The sequence below is a fragment of the Fonsecaea multimorphosa genome, assembly GCF_000836435.1.
Source record: "Fonsecaea multimorphosa CBS 102226 unplaced genomic scaffold supercont1.7, whole genome shotgun sequence".
Lineage (NCBI taxonomy): Eukaryota > Fungi > Ascomycota > Eurotiomycetes > Chaetothyriales > Herpotrichiellaceae > Fonsecaea > Fonsecaea multimorphosa.
In genome coordinates, this window is record NW_015971641.1 from 1,105,988 (window position 1) to 1,129,168 (window position 23,181).

General features: G+C 52.0%; 9 protein-coding genes across 9 annotated transcripts; 5 read left to right on the forward strand and 4 right to left on the reverse strand.

Annotated features, from left to right (window-relative positions):
• Positions 1-366: 366 nt before the first annotated feature.
• Positions 367-6,309, reverse strand: Z520_04633 (uncharacterized protein; the record flags this gene model as incomplete). The annotated part of the gene is made up of 1 exon (XM_016775138.1): positions 367-6,309. The coding sequence occupies one exon, from the start codon at positions 6,307-6,309 to the stop codon at positions 367-369; it is 5,943 nt and encodes a 1,980-aa protein (XP_016634118.1).
• Positions 6,310-6,839: 530 nt separating this feature from the next.
• Z520_04634 (uncharacterized protein) lies at positions 6,840-9,101 on the forward strand (the record flags this gene model as incomplete). The annotated part of the gene is made up of 3 exons (XM_016775139.1): positions 6,840-6,862; positions 6,922-8,881; positions 8,934-9,101. The coding sequence occupies 3 exons, from the start codon at positions 6,840-6,842 to the stop codon at positions 9,099-9,101; spliced, it is 2,151 nt and encodes a 716-aa protein (XP_016634119.1).
• Positions 9,102-9,702: 601 nt separating this feature from the next.
• Z520_04635 (uncharacterized protein) lies at positions 9,703-10,677 on the forward strand (the record flags this gene model as incomplete). The annotated part of the gene is made up of 4 exons (XM_016775140.1): positions 9,703-9,729; positions 9,791-9,907; positions 10,115-10,328; positions 10,559-10,677. The coding sequence occupies 4 exons, from the start codon at positions 9,703-9,705 to the stop codon at positions 10,675-10,677; spliced, it is 477 nt and encodes a 158-aa protein (XP_016634120.1).
• A 575-nt stretch (positions 10,678-11,252) lies between these two features.
• Z520_04636 (uncharacterized protein) lies at positions 11,253-12,707 on the reverse strand (the record flags this gene model as incomplete). The annotated part of the gene is made up of 2 exons (XM_016775141.1): positions 11,253-12,455; positions 12,516-12,707. 2 exons carry the CDS (start codon positions 12,705-12,707, stop codon positions 11,253-11,255), a joined length of 1,395 nt encoding a protein of 464 aa, XP_016634121.1.
• A 1,007-nt stretch (positions 12,708-13,714) lies between these two features.
• Z520_04637 (uncharacterized protein) lies at positions 13,715-14,196 on the forward strand (the record flags this gene model as incomplete). Its single annotated transcript, XM_016775142.1, has 2 exons — positions 13,715-13,894; positions 13,951-14,196. The coding sequence occupies 2 exons, from the start codon at positions 13,715-13,717 to the stop codon at positions 14,194-14,196; spliced, it is 426 nt and encodes a 141-aa protein (XP_016634122.1).
• An 883-nt stretch (positions 14,197-15,079) lies between these two features.
• Z520_04638 (uncharacterized protein) lies at positions 15,080-15,829 on the forward strand (the record flags this gene model as incomplete). The annotated part of the gene is made up of 1 exon (XM_016775143.1): positions 15,080-15,829. The coding sequence occupies one exon, from the start codon at positions 15,080-15,082 to the stop codon at positions 15,827-15,829; it is 750 nt and encodes a 249-aa protein (XP_016634123.1).
• Positions 15,830-16,186: 357 nt separating this feature from the next.
• Z520_04639 (uncharacterized protein) lies at positions 16,187-17,946 on the reverse strand (the record flags this gene model as incomplete). The annotated part of the gene is made up of 6 exons (XM_016775144.1): positions 16,187-16,756; positions 16,811-16,940; positions 16,998-17,119; positions 17,142-17,452; positions 17,507-17,797; positions 17,847-17,946. The coding sequence occupies 6 exons, from the start codon at positions 17,944-17,946 to the stop codon at positions 16,187-16,189; spliced, it is 1,524 nt and encodes a 507-aa protein (XP_016634124.1).
• A 772-nt stretch (positions 17,947-18,718) lies between these two features.
• Z520_04640 (uncharacterized protein) lies at positions 18,719-20,840 on the forward strand (the record flags this gene model as incomplete). Its single annotated transcript, XM_016775145.1, has 3 exons — positions 18,719-18,954; positions 19,140-19,774; positions 19,831-20,840. The coding sequence occupies 3 exons, from the start codon at positions 18,719-18,721 to the stop codon at positions 20,838-20,840; spliced, it is 1,881 nt and encodes a 626-aa protein (XP_016634125.1).
• A 24-nt stretch (positions 20,841-20,864) lies between these two features.
• Positions 20,865-22,839, reverse strand: Z520_04641 (uncharacterized protein; the record flags this gene model as incomplete). The annotated part of the gene is made up of 3 exons (XM_016775146.1): positions 20,865-22,102; positions 22,174-22,333; positions 22,411-22,839. 3 exons carry the CDS (start codon positions 22,837-22,839, stop codon positions 20,865-20,867), a joined length of 1,827 nt encoding a protein of 608 aa, XP_016634126.1.
• Positions 22,840-23,181: the final 342 nt, after the last annotated feature.

Consider the following 23,181-nt stretch of genomic DNA (forward strand, 5'->3'; position numbering starts at 1 on the left):
TCGTCCGAGACGAGGCACGACGAGGCTGGCTGCCTCAGAGCCTTGCGGAATGTAATACGGTACCTCGTACTCGGTACAGAAGGGGGGCTCAAAGGGGGGGGTCTGCAGGAATTTGATCATATAACATGATTTGGATTTCAGGAATTTTTGTTTTTCTCGTTCTGACTCCTTTGCCCACTCTCTATCGCTATCGGTACAGAAGAGGACGGTGTGTCAACCTTGTGACCTCCTTAGATGCTGCACCGTCTCCAATGCTGGTGGGATAGCCAACGATGTAGCGGTTCCTTCACATCTGTGCGCCTTTGGTCGCCTTTGCTTCCACTTCCACCCCCTGACTGAGTCAAGCTCGTATTGAGCAGCAGTTCCCTAGTCCACTGTGTCGGTGTGTTCCTGTCGTGCTTCATGAAACTCTTGTTCGTCGTCGCCCGGGCTGCTGCCTTTGTTCTCTCGTGCAACATTACCAATGTTTCCCTGCGAGTCTTGAATCTCGATCTCATCCTCTGCATCATGCATTTCCTCGTCGTCGTCTTCTGTGCCGTCATTGTCTTCAGCTGCATCTTCAGCTGCATCTTCGCCTCCATCGTCGGCATTCTCCCTGGATATCTCGTACTCTTCAAGCATGTGCTTCTTGTCTTCGTCCATATCTTCGAGCTCACTAAGCTCACTTCCAGAATCTTCTGCGTCGGCTTCTCCATCCGCACTGTCCTGAATAGAGCCCCGTCTTGAGCTTGCTCTGCTCCCGTCTATGTCTTCGTCCTTGGTTTCGGCCAGCCGTTTGTCAATTGGTGCTTCTGTTCCAACTTCTGTCTTGGAAGGCAACTCCACGATAGGTTGCTTGGAAAGTATGGGCGTCTTGATTGGCGGTGGCTTCACAATGGCGGCCTCCGCTTTGCGCTGGATCTCACGCCGGGTGACTGTCTTTGTACGTCCGGGTCTGGCTCGTTCGCGCTGAACTTCGGGGATTGGTTGGCCACTTGCAACCGAGAAAGGAGTGGGTGAATTTTGAAGCCCAAGTCCTACAGGCGCTGAGATTGACACAGACAATGGTCCGTCAGCAGCACCGTCGCCTTGAGCGCGGAGCACGTTGGCAAGACGGGCACGTTCGGCAGCATCGTCGCCACCAGCAGCGAAGTCGGTCGTCATGTTTATGAACGTGCCTTGTGGAAGGGCAGCGGGCTGTGGCTTGGGCTGGTCTTCAGGTGGCAATTGCTTGATAAATTCGTCGTAAAGACAAGCGTAAGAATCCCCTATGAGGTCGTCAATGACGGGGCCTTTCAGCAAACTATTATTGAGACGTTTCAAGTCGATGCCGTCTCGCATAATATCCAAATATACTGAGGTCGTGTCGGGATCATGAGCCCATTTCTCCATCATCTCTGACTTCTTGGTGAATTCTTCATGGTTCATGCCGTCGAATAACGCTCGTTCTCGACCTTCGGGTATCTTGCCTAGTCGTCTCAGCAGCCGCACATAGGTTGTGGCCACCTCTTCCCAGACCGCAGTGTGATCGAGAAAGTCCCCCGTCTTCCTCCGAACGCGGCGGACCAGCAGGTCCAGGTTTGCGCGGTCGCTGAGTTGCTCCAGAAGGTGCACGAAGAAAGAGATGTATCGCCCAGTGTAAACATAATGACGCCCTGGCCGCTCAAATTCAGGCTTCCAAACCTGCATCGTCATGGTTTTGGTGAATATCTGTTGTGTGAACTGATGCTTAGCACCAAGTGCCCCGGCGACAGTCGGATCATCGTCAAAGATCACATGGGCCGCGCGGTCTGTGATTCGATGGTGCCAATTGGACTTGTCCGCATGCCCAAGTTTTTTCAAGATGTCCAGCATGTATCCCACCCAATCGACTCCTTGTTCATCCTCGGGCAAAGGCACGCCTTCCGCATACCGCGATGCTTGTAGGTACTGGTAGGCTTGTGCATGCGAGATCTCTTGTTTTCTCACCATCTTGTGAACAATCGACACAAGTTTGAAATGAGGTTCCAAAATCGGTTCATTGGACTTCTCCTTCTTAGGGAGAGCGTCAATGGCCTCGATAATGGCCTCTACAACAGCTTCCGCGGTGACACGGCCTCGGTTTTCCGAGCTTCGAAACATCTTCCACAGACACTTCGCGCGTGTGTAGTGGGATGTCCATGGTTTGGGCCGATCCGTCAGCTTTCTTCCGAGAAGATAAGCTGCGAAATGCCACAGAGAATACTGTCCGACGGGCTTGTGATAGGGTTGCTTGGACATTCTCATGTCAATGATGCTGCTCATGTGGCGTATATGTTTGTCGGTACGGAACGCTTCCATATTCAGCGGAGGGCGAGAGGATGCATACAAGCGCGTTGCAAACTCTGTGAGCATGTCCTCAACCTTCTCCACAGTTTCCGGTCGGTTATCAGCGGAGCGCAAGGCTACTGCAGTAGCCATGATGTAGCTGTGAATCGCTTGGCGCTCCAGCAGAGCAATCTCGGTCCTTGATTCATTGAGTTTGGTGGAATTCCAGATCAAGTCGTCTTCAATCTTGGCCTCGTAGACTTGTGCCAAACGATACCAACTTTCCCATCTTTCAATGTTGTGATCCAGGTCCTGACGGAAGAAACTCGCTGCAACATCCAAGTCGTCGGTTGGCGTTGGATTGACTCTTTTTATCGACTTGTATTTCGAAAGCGTAAGATGTCCAAGCATGAAATACCAGCCACTGTTTGCCGCAATCTGCGTGTCCGCTTGCACAACCCGTGTTGGCAGATCACCGATACCTCTGATGCAGCGGTACAAGTCATTTGCATTGACGATCGATTTGAGATACGAAGAAATGATTCGCTTGTTTTGCTGCAACGTGGGAGGGCTCTTCATCACTCCTAGAGCTTGCTGCATTTTGTCAATTGTGGCTTTGAGCTCGCTCTTGTTCAGGTCTCTGACGTTAAAACGTTCAGCATATTTCATGATCGTGGGGATCAAGGACCAGGCCGTCTTCTTGTCCAGGTTTTCCGGAGGACAGCCATGGTCGACGTCTCCAACACCACTGGCAATGCGAAGCTGATAGAGATCAAAGAAGACTTGAGCAATCTCGCCAGTATAGTCCTGTTCCGTAGCGAGATTTCCCAACTCGGACTTGACCAACTTTACAAAGGATTTATTCGCATATTTGCAGTACTGTCGGACGCCGAAAGAGTTGTGGACCGTGCAGAGATATTCTGCCAAGTCGTCTGCTGCTCGCGGATAAAGCGAAGGTTCTTGGACAGTCGCCTCCTTCAATAGTGTATATTGCAAAGTCCATGCGCGGACGAGCATTTCTCTGAAACGATCCTTGCTCTTCTCGTACAGTTTCGTGGAATTCGCGCCTTTGAGTTGAGGCCCGGTAGACTGACCAACGCGTGTGGAATCTTCGTAGATGACAAACCCATGGAGGAGCTTCACAAGCCTAACGACTGCTTCCAACGATGAACGAAGATGGGCTCCGTCAACACATTCAAACGGGCTAGAGTCGGTGAGAACTTTTGCCAATACTCTGATCATCATCTCGTCCGCATCATGTAACCATTTGAGCATGGAGATCTGTCGTATAGTTGGTTCCATTTCGAGATGCCGCGTGGTATACAGTTCCTTGACAATCGTCTCAATCGATCGCAGAAGACAAGAAACGACTTTGGGAGTATATAAAATCGCCGTGTAAGCGTTCTGAAGGCGTCTCCACAAGTACAATTTGAGTGCCGCGTCGCCGGACTCAAGAAATTGGATGAGCTCTTCTGCCTGAGTCAAAGGCTGGAAAGTGGTAACCCCTTCTCTGGGTTCAGGGGTTGACTCCAGGATGGGTTCCAATTTCTCGATTACTGCCACGGGGTCGTTGTTATCGTCGTCGAACACGCTTGTGAAGAAATCACGCGTACTGAGAGCCGATAGCTCTCGATCAATGGCCGCCACAGAGATGACAGACATCACAGTATTGTTTGGCAGAAAGATCGGGTCGGCGTTTGTCTTCTCCAACAAGGCTTTGAGCTCTTCGAGCAATGATACAATATGTTCTTTGGCGACATTGTCGTCCAGCCTGGCTTGGGCAACTGATGCCCAGATAAAGCGGAGAATTAGAGGATCGTTCAGCCCAAGAGCGGGATTGTTGAGATAAAGTTGCATGAACTCGCTCGCGAGACTTGACCATCTCTTCATGCGGTCAGCGTGCCTGATCCGATCTGCATGGTCAATGTCTCCGCCCAGATCGGAAGTCGCAGCAGCCGTATCTAGAAACATCTCGAAAAGGGTCTGGACGAGTTCGACAGATGAGCGGACTTCCGAGTCGACTCCATCGACCTGCTCTTGGCTCGATTTGGAAAGGGAGGAAAGGCGCTGGCGGAAAAGCTCCCATAGATATCCCTCCATTGTGCGCGCCAACTCACCGACCATGTGTTTCATATTGACACTCCATTTCTCACTTAGATAGGGCGATGGACATGGCTTGTCCATGTTGCTCGAGCCAGTGAGGACCGCAGACAACCAGGAGCTTGCCGCCTTGTAGATATTTGTGTGTTCAGCATTGATTGAAGTGACGAGCCGGCCTAGGACAACTTTGTCCGAGCTCCTCGGGCGCTCTATCTCCTTCGGAATGGCAGGTTTAAGGTGCTGCAGGAACAAAGACATGCCACTTGCTTTCTCAAGAAAATCCTGGGTACCATGACCGTTGACAATGGCATGGCCCTTGTCGTCCGACCAGCTCATCAAAATCAAGCGCAGGTCTGAAGACAGTTGTAGGTCTTCCTGGGAACTTTCGGAACCTCTTTCATTCGCTTTCTCATCTGTACCCGTCCAGAAAGCTTGCTTAGCTTGCTCTGTTGACAAGTATAGCTCCATCCCGAGCTGAGTGAGAAGGGAATTAGCTACATCGAATGTAGCTTGGTCCGCTTGTTCGAAGATGGCGAGTTGTTCCAAGAAGTACTGGGGATCTTCGTGCGACGCTTCATCCTCTTGAGCGTTTTGGTCAGCCATTGATTCTCTCGCTCGTAGTCTTTTACTCTTTGCTCGCCCTTCGGTTTCATCGTTACCAGCAACAGTCGTTGACCGCTTCCGTGATGGCGCTGCAACAAACGATCGCTCCTCGATTGTGTCTCCATCCGGCAAGAACCCCATCTTTTCGTTCTCTCGTGGTTTTGCTTCGCCCGTTTCGGCGGCAACTTGATCACGTGGCGAGTCCTTTTCAGGTAGCGGCTCAATCTCGATTCCTGTCTCTGCTGGATCTTGGACAGGACTCTGCGACGCTTCGTCCTGGCCAGAGCCCGGGATGTCGCCCTCCTTGGCTGCACTGTCAGATGTTGGTGCCATTTCAACCTCGTGGTCTGTCGTAGTCAGATCTATTTTAATCGTAGTGGCGCTGCTGAGATCGATGCCGTTGAGGGTGGTGGTACCCTCTTCAAGCTTTTCCACAATCTCAAAAATCTCCTCGCCAAGGGAATAAAGATCAGGAGAGCTCGGTCGTAGAGAGATTTGACCTGGCGCAACGCTAAGAGGGCGATACCTGTCATCAGGGTATTCGAGAGTCGTGGCGTGCTTGGGTAGGAAAGGGTATGGGTCATTTGATTTCTTCAACACACTCAGAAGCGTCTCTTTGGGCTTCGCATCTGAACTTTGAAGACGGCTCAGGTCATCTTGCACCAGCTCGAGTACCTCCTCAAGTTCTCCAGCTGCAAAGGCTTCATCGAGACCTGATAAGTCGATGGTTTGTTCGCCATCCTCATCCTCACCAGCTAGGACGCTCTCCAAGCAGAACCGTGATATTCGCTGGGTGGACAGTACATCTGCCACACGGGCAGCTTTCTTCCAGGAGTCGAGATCGGTATCATCGCGCTCAAGAGCTTTTGCGAACTGTTGAAGGCCTTCCTTGCAGGACTTGGCATAGTATTGACAAACCTCGGGGCGAGAGGCCTTCTGATTTGGGACTTGATGGCGAGCAACATCCAAGAGAAACTGACCCCTGTTCTTGTAGGCGAGATAGAGAAGTTGAGGAACCGAACTTGCGGAGGATTCCGCGGCACTGCTCGGGAGCAGAGCGAGTGCACCGGGGTCTACCTGAGCGGCGGCGATTGTCGCCTCATCGTCGAGCTCGTCATGTTGAAAGTCCGAGACCACATCTGGGTATTTGAAGACCTCGGACCGCAGGAGTTCGTCGTAAGCATCCTTGGCTTCTTGAAAGTACTCGGGGCCTTGAGAATGAAGTTTCAGGGCATTTTGATAAAGTTTAAAGGCCTCTTCAAGTTGAATCTCTCGCGTGTCATCGATCTCTTCTTCAAATGTGTCTTCGGGTTCGACATTGAGAGCCGTAAAAGCAGACATGATGGATCTGGTGTTAGAAGGCGTCTGGCACTGCCAACCTTGATCTGCGACGATTCATCCGGGGTTGGATCAGAGTCATCTCAGACTCATTGCAGATGTCACAGCGTTTTTTGACGAAGCATGCACGGCGAGTGGGATAATCGATGATATTGCACATGTGAGGTCGGTGAGGTCCCCATGAAGACAGTGAAGATGTTGTGTTGAGCCGGTTATTAGGAAGGCATCAAGTCTGCCTTCAACGCGTTCAAAAGTCGCGACAGTGGCAGATCCGGTTTAGGAAAGCTTGCCGAAACTGCACTCAATTGATCCTTCAACACTCCCCGGGCATTGATGAGACACGTAGCATCCACATTTCAAGCAGGAATAAGAGCTTGAAGACTTTTTGTTTGAGGGCCTCATCAGGTCTTCTCTCGCCACTTCCTCAACACCGGGCTCCAGCCACAAAAACTTACGGACTGTCTCGATACGCTAGCTTTGTTCAATCTGTCCACAAATTAATTGCCCTCCTCCGCCTGTAAGGGTGCGCCGCCATGGTTGCGCCGGCAGTGCCAGAGTCAGCAGTCCTCCATATAGTGTTTCTTCGTTGTTCTCGCCGCTAACAGGCTACTGCAGGATCATTGAAGACGATGAGATCGGCCTCGCGGTAGACGCTCGCACAGAAAGTCTACCCGGACTGCGCGAACTGGGACCTCCTGATCTTGTCCACTTGGTCAAGCAGAGCGTCAAAGCTGGCAATAAGCAGACTGGCGTATATCACCATGTTACCGGCATCGATGCCTCCTCCTCTGCGAGCTTGGCGGCGTACGTCAACACCTTGACGTTCAATCCCACGGATAAGACCCACAAGGTGGTATCCGGGCTCTATTGTTGCTACAACGCTTTTTCGCATCTCGATATGCGCGTCGAAGTCAAAATCCCGGGCAGTGTGGAGAGTTACTGTGTGGATGAAAGGGGAGACAGAAGAGTTGCAACGGAGAATTTGTGGCTGGAGACGTTTCTCTGCGCCGTTTTGCGAGCATATTCCTATTCAGACAATGGCAGCGGTGATACAATAAAGAAGATTATTGGCGTCCGAAGATTCAACCCGATCATTAACACTGAGCTGGAGCACCGTTTCTTCGAAGCCGCCGAGAGATTGTTCTTCAATGGCCGTCAACTTGGATCGGACCCGGAAATCCAAATCCCCAACGTGGTCTCCAACCATCTCACAGCGGGACTCTTGAAGTACATACGGACAACTGGACGATTTGCATCAGGCATCAACTTGTTCGAGAAGCTACGGACAAAGGACGTGGAAGTTTCGTCATTGCTGGCCAGAGTGTTACTGGATGGAGACGAAGAGATCCAAGCCGTGCGGCTTCTACATGATTCATTACAGGATGTTCCCATGGACTATGCACTTCTGGACTGTCAAGCCGCCTTCTGCCAGAGCAAAGGCGAGGGCGAGATGGCCTTGGAACTAGCGAAGCAAGGAGTCACAGCAGCTCCCAGTGAGTTCAGTACTTGGGCTCGATTGGCAGAGGTTTATGTGGACCTGGAGCAGTGGGATCTGGCTTTGCTTACCTTGAACTCCTGTCCCATGTTCTCGTACCAGGATAAGGACTCACCTAGGATGCCTGAGCCGAGTCGCGTGCTCCTGCCAATCCTTCCAGAGAGTGCGCTGGACGAGATCGACGAGGGACAGCCAAGACACGGAGAGCCCTATGATCAAGTCCATGTCTCGTTACGAAAATTACAGGCGGCCACGTATCAAGGGACCTTCTTGAAAGCATACAGCTTGCTGACACGGATTGCTGCGGCCATCGGATGGGACACACTCTTGAGGACGCGCAGTCAGGTCTTCGTGATGGAAGAAGAGTACCGGTCTGAAAAGCAGCACCAAGTGACCCCGAAGATACCCACTAGCAAGAATGCGAGCACAATCGCTCTGTCTGGAACTCCAAATGGCCACTCCAAGGAAAAGGAGAACGGAGTAGACGACGACGACGAGTCAGATGATGTTTCTGATTTGGAAGAGCCGAAGAAACTGGGCGATCAACTTGATGAGGAGAAGATTATCGATGAATCTTCCTCCACTGCGCCGACACTAAATGGCGGCCTCAACGAAAATGAAAACGCAGAGATCAAGGCGCACCGATCAATGGAGAAACCGGTGCCCACAATTGCAGCAGAGGAAGTCAAGTCGGGCAGTGATGAGCCAGATCCATCTCACAACAACTACCCACAATTCCAGAACAAACGCCTATGCGAGCGGTGGCTCGACAACTTGTTCATGGTTCTGTATGAGGACCTCCGGATATACACAATATGGCGGACCGAAATGGGCCAGTACCGGCAACAACAAATGCAGTATAAGAAATCAGCAGCGGAGTGGGAGATCCTGGGAGACCTCGCTGAGCGGTTACACCACACAAACGAGGCGCTGGAAGCATATCAGCAATGCTTGAACATCCGGTTCTCGCCTAAGGCCATGAGAGGAATACTTCGAATGTACGAGAAGAAAGGCGACACAAGGCACGTACTGGCATGCTTGATCCGATTGATCACCTGGCAATACCGGTGGTACTCGGAGGTAAGGGACCTACACCAGAGCCTGCAATCCTTGTGCTAATTTGACGTGACAGTTTTCGCCGGAACTCTTCTACTCGATCCGGAAGCTCATTGAAGAAGAAGGGGCCGTCAAGATCCGCTCTATTGTCCAAAGCACCAATCTCCCGCAGCATGTGCTGGATCTGACTCACGAATACTGTCGCTTGTGTGTCACTTTTAGAAGCAGTGGCACTGATGGATGAATGATGGGATAATGGAACTCTTTTTACCAGGTAATCAATCTTCTTTGTGCATGGGAGGAGGATCAGATATTCTTTGTGTTGTTGCTCCTGAGCGACTCCCCAGCGGCGGCGTATTGTCAGATTTAGACAGAGAAGCTGTCAGGTAGATTGAAGACCACAAGCTCAAGCCGGGCTGCTTGTGTCCACGGTCCATAAACAGAAATTCGTGCCGGAAACGCCGGTTGCCTTTCAACACCAGGTTCTATCGCTGTTTGTGACATTTTGCACATGGTCGCCTAATGCGCCTCCGAAGCAAACAACTCCGGTCGATCATTTGCCATTGCACTTTATCTCCAACCCACTTCATTCATTGTTCCCTGACATAGACTTGAGATAGACCATCAACATTCCTCTATCAACCACTTCCGACCTTTCTTCCAACCACTTTTGCTGTCAGACATCAGTCCCTTGATCGCCCTCAGCGCCAACAATCTGTATCCTCAAAAGCATTCCGTTGCCGAACTCCCGTTCCAGCAGCCTTAAGGCGGAACGGCGGGGCTAGGCAGTGAGAAGGCTCTGAAGACACCAAACCCGCAACTTTTCCCTCAACTCTCTATCCATCATGAGTGCCCACAAGCGCATCACCAAGGTAAGAGAAGGGCCCGTGAAGAAGACCATAGAGACTGTACATGACTGACCTTGCGTGTCAGGAACTTGGTGAACTCACCACTTCTCCACCTGCCGGGATCACGGTCGCTTTGGCCGATGAGGCGAATCTCTTCCAGTGGAAAGTCACCATGGAGGGACCAGCTGGATCGCCGTATGCTGTAAGTTCTGTCCGCAGTCTCTCCCGTGGGAACAACGCTTTGGGCTCTGCGCAGTGTCCTCCTGGCTGCTGTCCCGCCCAGGGCTGCCGTTGCCTAGTCTTCATCCCGTGGCCTAATACTCCGCACCGTGGAAGAATGGAGCACAACCAAACAACAGAGGAAAAACCTTCACTGACCTTCCTTTCATTTTGTCGCCAATATATATAGGGCCACCTCTTCAACCTCTCCCTGACCCTCCCACCCAACTATCCCTTTAAGCCACCAACCGTCATGTTCACCACCAAGATCTACCATCCAAACATCTCCAATGACTCTCCACCGAACTCCGGCACCATGTGCTTGGGCATGTTGAGGGAGTCGGAATGGAAGCCTAGCACCAAGATCGCCGCGGTCTTGGAGTTTGCTCGACAATTGTTGAAAGGTATGTTTGACACTGGAACCTCGCCCTTGCATCCCCTCCTGCCGGTAAGCCTCGCGACCAAGCCTCACCGGTCCACTCGACCCGAAGACGGATCCTTGAATCTGTGAGTGCTGCTTCGGCTCGGATCATTTCAGTCGTGTCGAGTCGAGTGGTCACGGCATGCTTGTCGCCGAATATATCTTCCTTCAATCTCATATCACTAGTACCAATACTAACCCTCGTCATTCTAGAACCAAACCCCGACGACGCCGTCGAAGGCAAGATCGCGGACCAATACCGCAGCGACTACAGCGCATACGAGAAGGAAGCCCGCGAATGGGTCAAGCGCTATGCCACGGCCAAGAAATGAGCCCTCAACATCCAGCCCTTGATCCACGCGCAAAGTTGTGTAACACTTGTCTCTGTTTCTGTCGACCGCAGGTCCCCGCCTACAGTCCAGGCCCCCGTTCATGCCGGTATTAGGGATAAGGATACTTCTCTTCTTATTCTCTTTGCAAACCGAAATTGCGAATCTGCAGGAAAATAGGGACTTTTCCAATTCTGGCGTATTGTCATGGGGGGTTGTGAGCAAAATGATTCCATTGTGGTCGTGGGTCATGGTCACGGAGCAAATTACTAGGTATCGACAGGGGAGGGGATACACGCGACATGAGATGAGAACTGACTTTGATCTGAACGGGCATGGCGATGGATAGATTGTGATGTGGAAGTGAGTCCGATGAGCCAGGCATAGAGCTAGCAAGCAAGCAGACAGGCAGACATGCATGCATACGGCAGGGTACGGTACCATCATCGATAGCGATCACCAGGGCTGAGGAAAATGCCACCCGAAAGCTCAAGCAGCTGAGCCAGTTTAGGTGCTAATGCACAAGGCATCGCCATCTCTAGCATGCAACAAGGAATGACAAAATGACAAAAAACAAATCACTCTTGATTCCCGTTCTCGGCCGCGTTTCCCTCGGCGCCCACGTCGTCCATCTCATCATCATGATCATCATCCTCCCAGTCCTCCATATCATCGCTATCCCACTCCTCATCCTCCTCTTCGTCTTCCTCGTCATCATCTTCCCCGTCACCCTGTCCCGCATTAATCTTCGCATTCTTCTTGGCCAGCTTCTTCCTCTCCACATTCTCCCTCTGCTCCTTCCGTCGAGCCTCTTTCTCCTGCCTCTTCTTGGTCCATTTCTCCTCCAACGCCTTCTCCTCGGCTTCGGTCTTGGTGACAAACTCGTTCCACATGACCCGTCCCTCGCAGATGCCGTCTTCCACTTTGACCATGCGGAGACGCATCCGGGGGCCGAGTTCGACGAGTTTCACCGCCCGTTTCTCGACGTTCGATGATCCGCCGCCATTTGCGCCGGAGTCTTTCGTCGTTTTGTCTTTGTCTTTTTCTCCATTTTGTTGTTGCTTTTCTTGTTGCCGCTGTCGTAGCTGCTCTCGCCTGCTCAGGACTCGCTGCGTGGTGGTTTCCAGAACTTCAATCTCGGCGTCGGTATCCAGCTCGGTCTCGCTGGCAGATGTATAGCCCCCGGCGGACGGGTCAAGGATGTAGTCCGCAACGTCCTCCAGTTTGCCCAGGTTCGGCAGCGCTCCCGACTTCTTCTCTCTCAGTCGCTGTTCACTTGGATCGAATCTGCGGACTCGTTTTGAAACGCCCGTTCGACGGGTAGTGATTGCGTAGTGGCGGAGATTGATTATATATGTACCATCTGATTGAGGTTCGCGGTTCAATAGCAGAATTCTTCGTATTGAGCTGAGAGGGGTTGTCTGTGGAGATATGGGAGGAAATATGGATTGGAATATAGTAGTAGTGAGGGATTCGAGCTGTTTCTTGATGGGATCTGCTTTGGCATCTTCGCTTGATGCTTGAGAGGTGAAGTTGTTCATAACCAGCAACGGCGCATTCAGGTATTCATTCCCTCCGCCGCGGGGATGTTTCTGGGCTTTCGCTATGTCCTTGCACAAAGCGTAACGCTCCACTCTGAAAGTGAGGGTCGGCCCCCGCGGTGTAAGAGCGACTCTGAGGTGGACATTGCCGGATTTCGAGCGCGAAAAGAGGAAGAGGTGTGTGACACCCAGCGGACCAGCCATGGCGGTGTAGTCTTTTAACTTATTCGCACGTCGCTCCTGGGGTAAAGAACGTCAGCTCGAGATGCGCATAGACCGCCACACTGCGTATGTGCTCACTTTTAACCTGCTTGCAGTATCAGGCTCCATGACTGCTCGAAAATCTCGCGCCAGCTGTGTCACGCTAGACCCGACGTCGCCTGCGCCCATGCGAATAACCATGCTCTTGGGCGGTCGGTTGGCCTGTCCGGGCTTTCCAGGCCTGTCATTGTTGGGAACATGAGTCCTCTTCTTCTTTCTCGCCTTAGCCATGATCGTGTCCTTGAGTTACAAACTTTTGAAGAGGAGGAATTGGGGGGTTTGCGCAGGTGAAATTGTAATATTTGGAGTGAGGAGCAAAATGTACAGTCCGAGACAACTTTTTTCTTATCGATAAGAAATGTCCACCGGTGGAGTATAGAGGCCGACAGCGCAGCTTGGAAAAGTTCAGATCAAGAGTCGGTTTTGTCCATACAGACTTTCATTTCAACTCGCGACAAGCATACTTGATTGCGTTGATCTTCGAGTGGAATGGGACTCTTATGTTTCAGGATGTGAATACGTCTTGTCCAGCAAGAACATGTTTGAGCGAGGTGAAATCCTCGAAACGAGCATCGGCTAGATTTGGCAGTCACCAGGTAACGGAACTTGAATCTGCGCGGAGCTCGACTCACCCCTCTACTAACCCCTTTAACAGCAATTAATAGATTCGATTTTCACAAACCAACTTGTACCTACATTCCACTCCCAAATTCTCTCAATTCAATTCACTTTCTTCGAGTACCCAAAGAGATGTCATTTGAGCAACAGCTGATTCTGATCACCGGATTTTGGCACATACAGCCGTTATGATGAGGGAATATTTGTTTGAAAGACGAGTGTATATGGTGTCCGGAGGTCAAACTACCTGAGCTCCCCTTGCTTCTCGGCTGCTGTCCACAATTTTATGCTCAGGGTTTGCTCCTGTGCTTTACTCCATCGTAACAAGGACAGTTGTCTACCCGAGGCCCGACCTGTCGAATCAGACCGCGCAGAACCAGCGCCTTGTCGCCCTGACCTATGTACTCAGCCTGATACTGCAAACCTCGTGTCCAAGGATGGAAGGGTTTGCGTAACCGTCTGCCCCGCAGTGAGCTCTATTCCGACTTGAAAACTGATCGTGTTTCCTACAGTGACGGAGGTCAACAGTTCTAAGCTGCATCTTTACCATCCAGTATTCTCTTTATCCCTCATCTAAGAAGATCTTGTCCTTGTCGGAGCCCTCCTGAATTATTTTCGTCATGGCTTTTCTTCATTACAGTCGGCCTATCCCAGATATCGAGAGAACTCTGCTCAATATAGAGGTAAAAAGGAGGAATTTCGTGTGGAGTACGAGCAATACAGGTATCTTTGCACTCGACCCAAAGAAGAGGGACACCGATGTGCAACATCTTGTCGAAGTGATTGGGAACGCGCTGAACGTGAGATTTGCGAAGCAACACTGCCCATTGTGCTACTGACCCCTCGTCATTAACAGACTCAACTTACCAACCCGAGGATACTCGGGGTGAATGCGGACCATCCTTACTACGTGGGCGATTCGCCTCTTGTTCTAATCTGTCTGATTGTGGGTGGGCAGCCTGGGAACCACAAGACGACATGGTCCGACGGTGCAAGGACTTTCGAGTTTGTCGAAGGTGCTGTGTTTCGCTGCGAGAATGGGAAGATACAAGCAGAAGTGGGTTCCTCCAGCTCCTTCTTGTGTCTTACGCCCAGCGCTTAGTGTGAGGATTGACGCTGCTGGACCGAAATACGCGAGGCCATACAAGCTGCTAAGGCTTGTGCTAACAGAAATGTTGGCCAACTCAGCCTCGTTGGGTTGTTGGAAACTGTCAGCGACCTGCCTATCGAAGGAGTTACGAAGAGCACTGAACCTAATGGCGAATTCGTATGAGCGAGTTTGAGCTTGAGAGCAGATCCCTTCAAGGTCTCTTGCTGCATCTGTGAGCCGTACCACTCATTCCTTTTCTGGCAGGCCCTGCTCCCTGTAGACCTGCGATCGTCCTGTCTATACCGCGATTCCTGCAGAAACCACTGATGCCGAGCCGCAGCTAGCAGTGACTGGCCGAAAGTAACCAGGATTTCCTGCTGGCACTTCCGTGTGGCCTACGACTTGTGGCCTACGTGTGGCTCACTCTGCCTACAATGTGCTTTTGAACAACCCCACCGGTGGCGCCTAATTTGTTGATGGCCACACCCCGACTAGCCCCTATTGCTCAGCCTCACCAACCTCAGAGTCATCAGCCTAGTAGGCCCATAGGCCATGACCCTAGTGGACCGCCCTCCCCGCATAAACTTGAGCTAGAAGTCTGTCCCGCCCGCCAATGGACTTGAGGACCCTAAAGAGCTTACGCGAGGCTGAGCATTGTCCTCCCAGTGTGGACACCACGATGAGGTATTAGTGAGTCACCAGCCAGGATGTGACAGAGAGTATAAGAACAATATGCAACATACCCACTCGCTTCTCGAGCATAGAGGCCATAAGTGACCGCTTTTACGAGAGCTCAAAGGTCAGAAGTCCCTGGAATCACCAGCTCCAACTTCCTGTCTTTCCGTTGCTCGAGGCCACTTCTTGTATAGACAACCCAGGGGAACTCGCCAGCACCATGCCACGCCGTGGCCACGACCTCGCCTCTTCCGAAACACACCGAGATCTCCGGTCCCAACGACGCAGCAGGAACCGCCTCTCAAAGCAATCCGCAAAATACTACGGGTACCGCGGCGTGCAGCCGGGCTGGATCGACCAAGAATACCTCACCATCACCAACGCTCCGAACAGTTTCGGATTCGCAGGCAGCGCCCCGCTCATCACCGCAGATGCCGCCGCCGTCAAGGTAGCAACGTGGACAAAGCGCGACATGTGGCTCGACCGCGACGTGGACATCTGGCCGCTCGACGTGCGACACCACACGGGCAGGAAGAACCGGGAGAAATACTTCTCAAAGTGGAACGAGTTGGCCATCGGTCGGCGGATGAAGCAGAGGTCCAGACGTCTGGACTTTGCGACCCAGGACGGCGAATTGCTTGCCATGGACGACGATGTTGACATGGACACGGTGTATTGGGACTTTGAGGAGTTTTGGGGCGATGAAAACCCCGAGGTTCGCAATGATCGAGACGAGAGGCCGCCCAGGTATGTTGGACTTGATGGGGAATGTTACTCGGAAGATCAAGGCAGGCCCGACGGGGTGCAGGTCGATCCCGACGACGCTGATGGGCCCTGGGAGAGGGAATTCATAGAGTTTTATTGTGACGACAACACCGGCGATGGAGATGACTTCAGTGTCATTTCCGAGCGAGAGGCGCTCGATGCTTTGTCGTTGTTCTCGATCGAAGATGATTATGAGATGGTTTGACAAAGGGGATTCGGAGAAGGCTACGGCCAACTCACGGTGGGGTGCGCACTTGTACGACTACCTGACTACGAAGGTGTAGCAAAATATTTCGCTAGAGGAACCAATCTATAGTCTGTTAAAAGTCAAAGACTAACGGCAAATGCCTGTCATGCATGCATTCAATTGAGCGCTCAGATTAAGGCAATAAACGCGCGTGACAGTCTATTTCTGTCAAGGACTTTTCCTTCTTCTAAGGTAAAGACAGTGAGATCTTGGGAAAAAAAGCCTCCCGCGGTCACAGAGAACGAACACTCTCCGTTTCCTCCCTCCCACCCTCTAGCCCATCGCACTGGGAAGGCGCCTCGGCTGGGCGACTTCTCACATGGACTCGAGGTCCCTGCCCTTGCCATCGGCGTTCACATGGACTTTTGTCTTCCCTTCCAGTTCCGGAGACAGGCCTTCGCTCGGAGTGCCACTCTCAGTGCTGCTGGTTTTGACGCCATAAATGACGCCCTGTTCGATCTCGACAAGGGTCCGGCCTTTGGTCTCGGGAATCAACAGTGTGCACAAGGCCGTGAGGGCCATGACCCCGGATAGGATGCCAAGAACAGCAGGCAGGCCAATGGCGTCTGTGAGCGAGCCAAAGGAAAACGCCGTCACCATTGCGCCCGCCTTGCCCGAAGCTGCGGCGATACCGTGCGCCGTGCCGCGGACGCGGGTCGGGAAGACCTCAACAGGGATGAGAAAGGTGGTGCAGTTGGGTCCCATATTAAGGACGAGCTGCGAAAGTGTGAATAGTGTCACTAGGCCAGCGGTGGAGCTGTGGTTGAGAACGCCGGCCCAGATGGCGTACAGGACGGCGACGAGGGCGCTGCAGTAGAACTGTTGCTTTACGCGGCCGATCCAGTCGGGCAGGAAGATTCCGATGTAGTAGCCTGGGAGATATCCCTTTTGAGAAAGATTAGTATGGACACTCACAATAACAGGTGGAGAGCATCTTACCGCAGCCGCTACGATAATGTTGCCAACGGCAGTATTCCACAGGGTGTGCCACGGGGTGGGTCCTTTGCCGTATCCAATCCTCGAAAGCACGATGCTCTGATTGAGGTTGACTCCGTAGAAAGCAATGTCACTGCGTTTCCGTCAGTACGTTGTACCCGAGGCACGAAGAGTTAGCTAGCTGGCTTACAAGAGAAACCAGCACATGCTGACAGCAAACAGGACTTTGGCGTGCCTCCATTCCGAGAAATACTCCCTGAAATCTCGGAATTGTTCGCGAAGACCTCGTTTGCCGTCCTTTTTCAGGGATGTCTCCTCAGCGACATCTATAGACATTAGCATTTACCCCTAAGCTGCTGAAGCCGTGCTCACATTGTCGATAGGGCTTGCTTTCGGGCATGGTCAAGCGGAAATATAATGTGATGATGAGGGGCACAAGTCCTATGCCGAACAGCAATCTCCACACCCACTGCAGATGATATATGTTGTCATTGACAGACGACTTGAAGGCAGCCAGTAGGACGAGGTAGACTATGCCCGAGGTCATGCCTCCAAGACCGATAGAGGCAAACACTGTCAGGACCAATTTCGCTCGGGAGTGCATGGGGTTGTGCTCGGCGGACAATGAAGAGGTCATTGGATAGTCTGTTGAGGGTCAGTCATCAATTCTCTCAAGGGCTTTTTCTCGTCGCTGCTTACCTCCACCAATGCCAATTCCCGTCACCACTCGAAACACAGACATCCACGCAATAACATCATGGTGCGAGAAGCCCTTCCACGGCATCAAGATAACCAAAAAGGTACCAAGTATTGTCACTATGAGCTCTTTGCCGTAGATTCTATGGCGGCCTAGGGCATCGCCAAAGATTCCGAAACCGATCTGGCCCACGATCATGCCCATGGAGAGCGATGCTTTGATCGCGTCGGCCGGGACAGTAGGGACCTTGTTCTTCTCATCTTGAAAGTAGAGATATCCGAGCATTGGAACAGCTGCAATTGTCAGCAAGTGGATAGCATGACTTGGAAAGGGCAGGAGTACCAAGCCCAATGCTCAGGTTCAGATACCCATCACCAAACAGACCAACACCCGCCACCACCAGGAATTTCAGAAAGGAGAAGCTGGAAGCTGTGTTGAACATGATGAGAACGAGCAAAAGTTATTGATGTAGCTTGACTTTGACTTAGGGATTGAGGTTGGTGGTCATTTTCCAACCTCAACTTCGTTGCCATCGTGGCAGATATACATCTTTTCGAATGCCCTTACTGGGCTGGGGGTTTCGCACAGGTCTCGGGCCAGGACCGCAGTGGCTGTATATCCTTCGAGGCACATATGTTCAGGATAGACGTGTTGTAAGGTGATCTAGATAATCGATAACGAATTGAGGGACCTAGTGCAACCACGTGGAGATGTGGTACAAAGCATAATCTCACTCGATATCGATGAGGTCTGAACGGGCCTTGTTGACTTCTTTCCGGCACCTGGGACGAAGACCGCAGGTCCGTAGAAGGATTCGGCGAACATTCCTCGCTTTTTAGGTCCTAGAATCAAGGAAAAGTCAGCCACTCGCCGGTTGGGCCGAATTGTTCTAGACACCAAAGGCTTGAGATGAGCGGGCAACGGCTGGCCATCTATCCAACCACGTGGACATGGTGGTGGGAAGAAAGGGGAGAATGTAATGACAAACACGTTGGCCGAGAAGTGCTGGAAGAGGGGGAATGGAAGTTGTAATGTCAAAACCCACGTCAACCTGCACCCGAGCTGCGGGACCCAGGCACGTCAGCAAACTCCACGGGCTGCAATTGGCTGGAGAAGCACGACATGATTGACCTGCGATTCAGGCAAACCGCCGAGCCATCTTCCTTCTTCTCTTCTCCTCGTCACAACTGCCCGGAACCTTCGCAACTGCGACCATGGCGACGAGCCCGAGCGACCCCAGCTCTTCGGCCGTACAGGCTCTGCGAGAGTCCTTTGGTGACCGCAAGCCTATTGACATTAGCCGGAAAATCACCGCGTGCGTGTCCTGCCGGAAGCAGAAAATCAAATGCCATATGGGAGATGGCACTCCACCGTGCACCAGATGCAAGAAACGGGGGCTGTCATGTGTTGTCAATCGGAGTTTGCAAATGCTGCTTGAAAGCGATGTAGCGTGAGTCCGTCTCAGATCAACTTCTACTCATTCTTGGACAAGACGACATGGGGCGATCCTGTGACGACAGAGGCAACCTCAACATTGCTGGGACGTACATCTGTGCAGCCTCTTGTGCGGGACTGCTGCCGTTCTCTCTCCGCCAATTTGATGTAGGCTTGTACGGACAAGGCTGACTCCCGCAGATGGAAAGCCAATATCGAAGAGAAATTACGCATGCTAGAAGACTCGGTCAGGCAGCTCAACCAGCGGTCCACCGGCGGCCAAAATCCTCCTCTCTATGTCTCCCAGGAGACTAGTCCTTCGACCCTCTCAACCAAACCGGACACGATTATGGCCTCTGAACAATCTCAGCCGACAGAACCAGGCTGGGAAGTCGTCATGGACTTGAACAGAGGACCGGGAGTGGTACCTGCATCTTGTGTGTCGGAAGTATCAGATGCCTCGCCACAGGTGTCTCGTCAGAACTTGGCTGAAAACTTCGACCTTATTGACCAAGGCATCATCTCGCTTGACGATGCGGAAGCCTTCTTCCAACTGTACGCGCGACGCCTCGATCATTTCTTGTACAGGATTCTGGCGGAGCATGACTCCCTAGCAAGCGTCCGGAAAAGCTCCCCCCTCTTAACCGCTGCTATATGTGCTGTGGGAGCCCTCCATACTCCCTCCCATTTGTATCACACTTGTTATCAGCACTTTGTCAATTTGGCATCTTCCAAGATGTTTTCCAAGAAGAACAATCATGACGATGTGCGAGCGTTTTGTATTGGTGCTTTTTGGATAAGTGATATGTCGTGGACCCTCGTTGGAGCAGGCAAGTGTCCACATACTAGCCTTTTCTCAAGAATGCCGTACTAACCCTGACTCCCGTTACAGCTGCTCGGCTTGCGGGAGAATTGAACCTCCACCGCTGTATTCCCAAAGCTCCTCACACAAAACGCGCCTGTTATTTGCGCACTCGGTTGTACTACCTCGTTTTCGTTTGCGACCATCATTTCTCAATCTGCTACGGGAGACCTCCCTTGACGAGGGACTTCACCTCAATCACTCCTCCGAATCAGTTTCTGGAGTCTGAATTTGCGACCGAGGATGATGCTCGGCTTGTCAGTCAAGTAGAAATCTGGACAATCAGTACGCGGGTCTTTGACCAATTTAGTCTGGACCCCGAAGCCCATCTGTCTGATCAACTCATCCCTCAACTCCGCCGGCTGAGCATTGCCTTAGATACCTGGCGAGCTGATTGGAATGAGCGATTTCATTTCAATGAGTGCGTCGGCAATTACCCGCGAAAGGGGGTAGGTCTTCATTATCACTTTGCGAAGCTGTTCCTCTGCTCCCATGCCTTCAGAAGAGCACCTGTTGCCGAAGGCGAACATCTCCAACTGGATCCTGACCTAGAGGAATTTGCGACAAGTGCGGTACACTCGGGAATCTCAATTTTGCAAGTCATTGCCGCAGATCAGGAGATTCAATCCTACTTAGATGGACTTCCGGCCTACTTCGATACGATGATAGCGTTCGCGTTCGTCTTCCTCCTCAAAATCACCATCAGGAATCCCGCCAACCTCCGAGTCGACAAGGCCGGGATATCCCAGACTTTGGATGTTCTAGCAACCGTCTTAAATAATATAACATCTAAAATGCACCCCCGCCACCTATTGACCAGCGTTGCAGGCAGTGCCCGGAAGCTGTTGGATCGCTTCTCCGGCCAAGAAGCTGCTCCAGCACCGTCTCAGAGTGCTCCAGGTCCGCTGGCTCCTTTTGACCCAGACAATCAGTGGCTCAGCCCTAGTGACGCTATGTTTCTTGAAAATTACGACTTTCTGTATTCGCCAGGTGCCGACCTCAATTTTGACGCTGAGATTGGTTTTGCGCACCACCAATAGCGACATCGGGTGGCAGATCGACTCTTAGAAATTAAGAGCTAGATCAAAGGCATCGAAATTCCTCCACTGTCGATCTTCAACTGTATTGCTGGTAGGGAGAGATCTTAGCAGAGGGATGGGCTGTTCAGATAGTCCGCCGTGAGAGCGAAGTCGATGGTCGCCCAAATTGTCGAGCGGATGTTCTTCTTTTCGACTTCCAAGAACTGCATTCTTCTTCGAGACCAGCACAAAATCTCCTTCGCGGTCGAGGGGCATTTCGAACATTTGAGCAGCTGTTGGTCCATCAAGAGCAAGTTCGATTTGTGGGAAGGATCGACAGTAGGTCAGGGCCTCTTCGATGTCGATATCTGGTCGGTTCAGGTATACCCGCACAAAAGCACCCAACGCGCCGTGGTGGCGGACGAAAGGATCTGTGATCGGGCAGATGACCCTTGAGGAACGCTCGCCAAACTTGCGATCCAGCTCTTCCTCGACAAAGAGAACGTTTGGCGTGCCGTCATCCTTGCACTTGTCGCTCATCCCGTGATCTCCAGTCACAACAACAGTAGCACCCAGTTCGACCAGGCGACCGACGCAATCATCCACGCTCGCCATGAAGGCATTCGCTTCTTTGCTACCAGGAGCAAATTTGTGCTGGACAAAATCCGACAATGTGAGATAAAACAAATCCGCCCGGTCTTCCTCAAGCAGCTTTATCCCTGCTTTCAGCACAAATAAAGACAGGTCCCCAGAGTATTGATCAGGAGCGGGGATTCCCAGCCACTTCTCAACATCGGAGATGCCATTATCGGCGAGATTACACTTGTTGGCGTATTGGGCGGAGAAGCAGATATCTCCCTGCGAGCAATTCAATCCGTGGTTGATGATTGCTCTCAGCTTGTCTTTCGCAGTTATGGCAGCGACGCGGACGCCTCGCTTCGACATCTGCTCCAAGATGGTAGACCCTCGAAGCAATGTGTCATCCACGATCATTTCCTCCTTTCGAGTTGTCCGGTCCAAGAAGAAGTTCCCGGAAATGCCATGGACAGACGTCGGCATCCCAGTAATGATGGAGACGTTATTGGGATTGGTAAATGCTGGCATGGCACATTTGGCCGTTGCAGCGAAGCCTGTTTGGACGAACTTGGCCATGTTCGGGGTAATGCCGTCAGACATTCCCTGTTCGAGGTATTCGGGATCAAAGCCGTCAACGCAGACCACGACTGTGGGTCTCTCAGGAAGCTTGTACTTTCTTCCGTGCAATTCAAAGACAGATCGAGACTCTACACAGTTCGTTCTCAGAGTCAGTCCTTCGCATCTTGAAGGTGGGGGGGCCGTTGTTTCCGATGCTTACCGAGCAGGCTTTTTGTTGCCATTCGTTCATAGTATTCGAGCGGCAATGTCGCCAATTTGGGTACCTTGGCCATGTCATCCCAGCGTCGAACAGCCAGTTTGGCCTCTAGAAGAGGGTCCTTCTGGGCCTCGATGACTTGCTCCTGGGTAAAGGTACCGCCCTGTGCCTAATTTTAGCCTCGAGCCCAAGAAGGCTCTATCTCTCCGAGATTGAGCGCTGAGTCTGGCGAACACGGACCTGGAACTTCAAAGTCGTCTTGCTTGATTGACTCAGGCCGTCATAATAATCTTTATCAACTGCCGTCAAGTATCGTTTCGCCATGACGTGCGCCCCGACCAGTTGGCAGATTGGCTCGTTGAATCCGAGACCACGAAGGTATTTCTCGCCCAAGATTTCGTGGCTTTCGCGTCCCACAAAGGCTCCGTCTGGGGCGATCATTGCAGGCATTTTCTTCGCCGCAGGAATGAACCGCCCGACATCGTGGAGCAAAGCGCCCAGCACGGTGTCATCGTCCGCACCTGCTTGTACTGCAAGCTGAGCGGCCTGCAGGGTATGTTCAAGCTGAGAGACGCGCTCCCCCAGGTAGTCGCCTTGGCCTTGGACGGCTATGAATTGGAAGAGTTCTTTGACACATTCGCGGGCGTGGCGTTCGACGGATGGCAGCATTTTGGCCCTTTCTATCGGCTCTTTGGCACCTGGATTCGTCGTGTGGAATTGACGGGGATTCCGATACGACTACTTGTTTGAGATGGGAGTTTTCAGAGTTGAGAAGTCGAGAGTTCCAGTCGAAATGTTTTGAATATGCATACAATTGTCCTTCTGAATCTTTGCTTGCGTTATTCGAAGTCAAGGCGCGAGTCGGCAGATCACCGAGAACTATCACCCACACCGGATTGAAGATCGAGCTTTACAGCCTGAGGCGATCTGCATACGGCGGCAGCAGTGGCGATTTGTGTGTGGCTCAGGCTCGTGTCTGACGAGTGGACCTAATTCATGGTCTTCCAAATG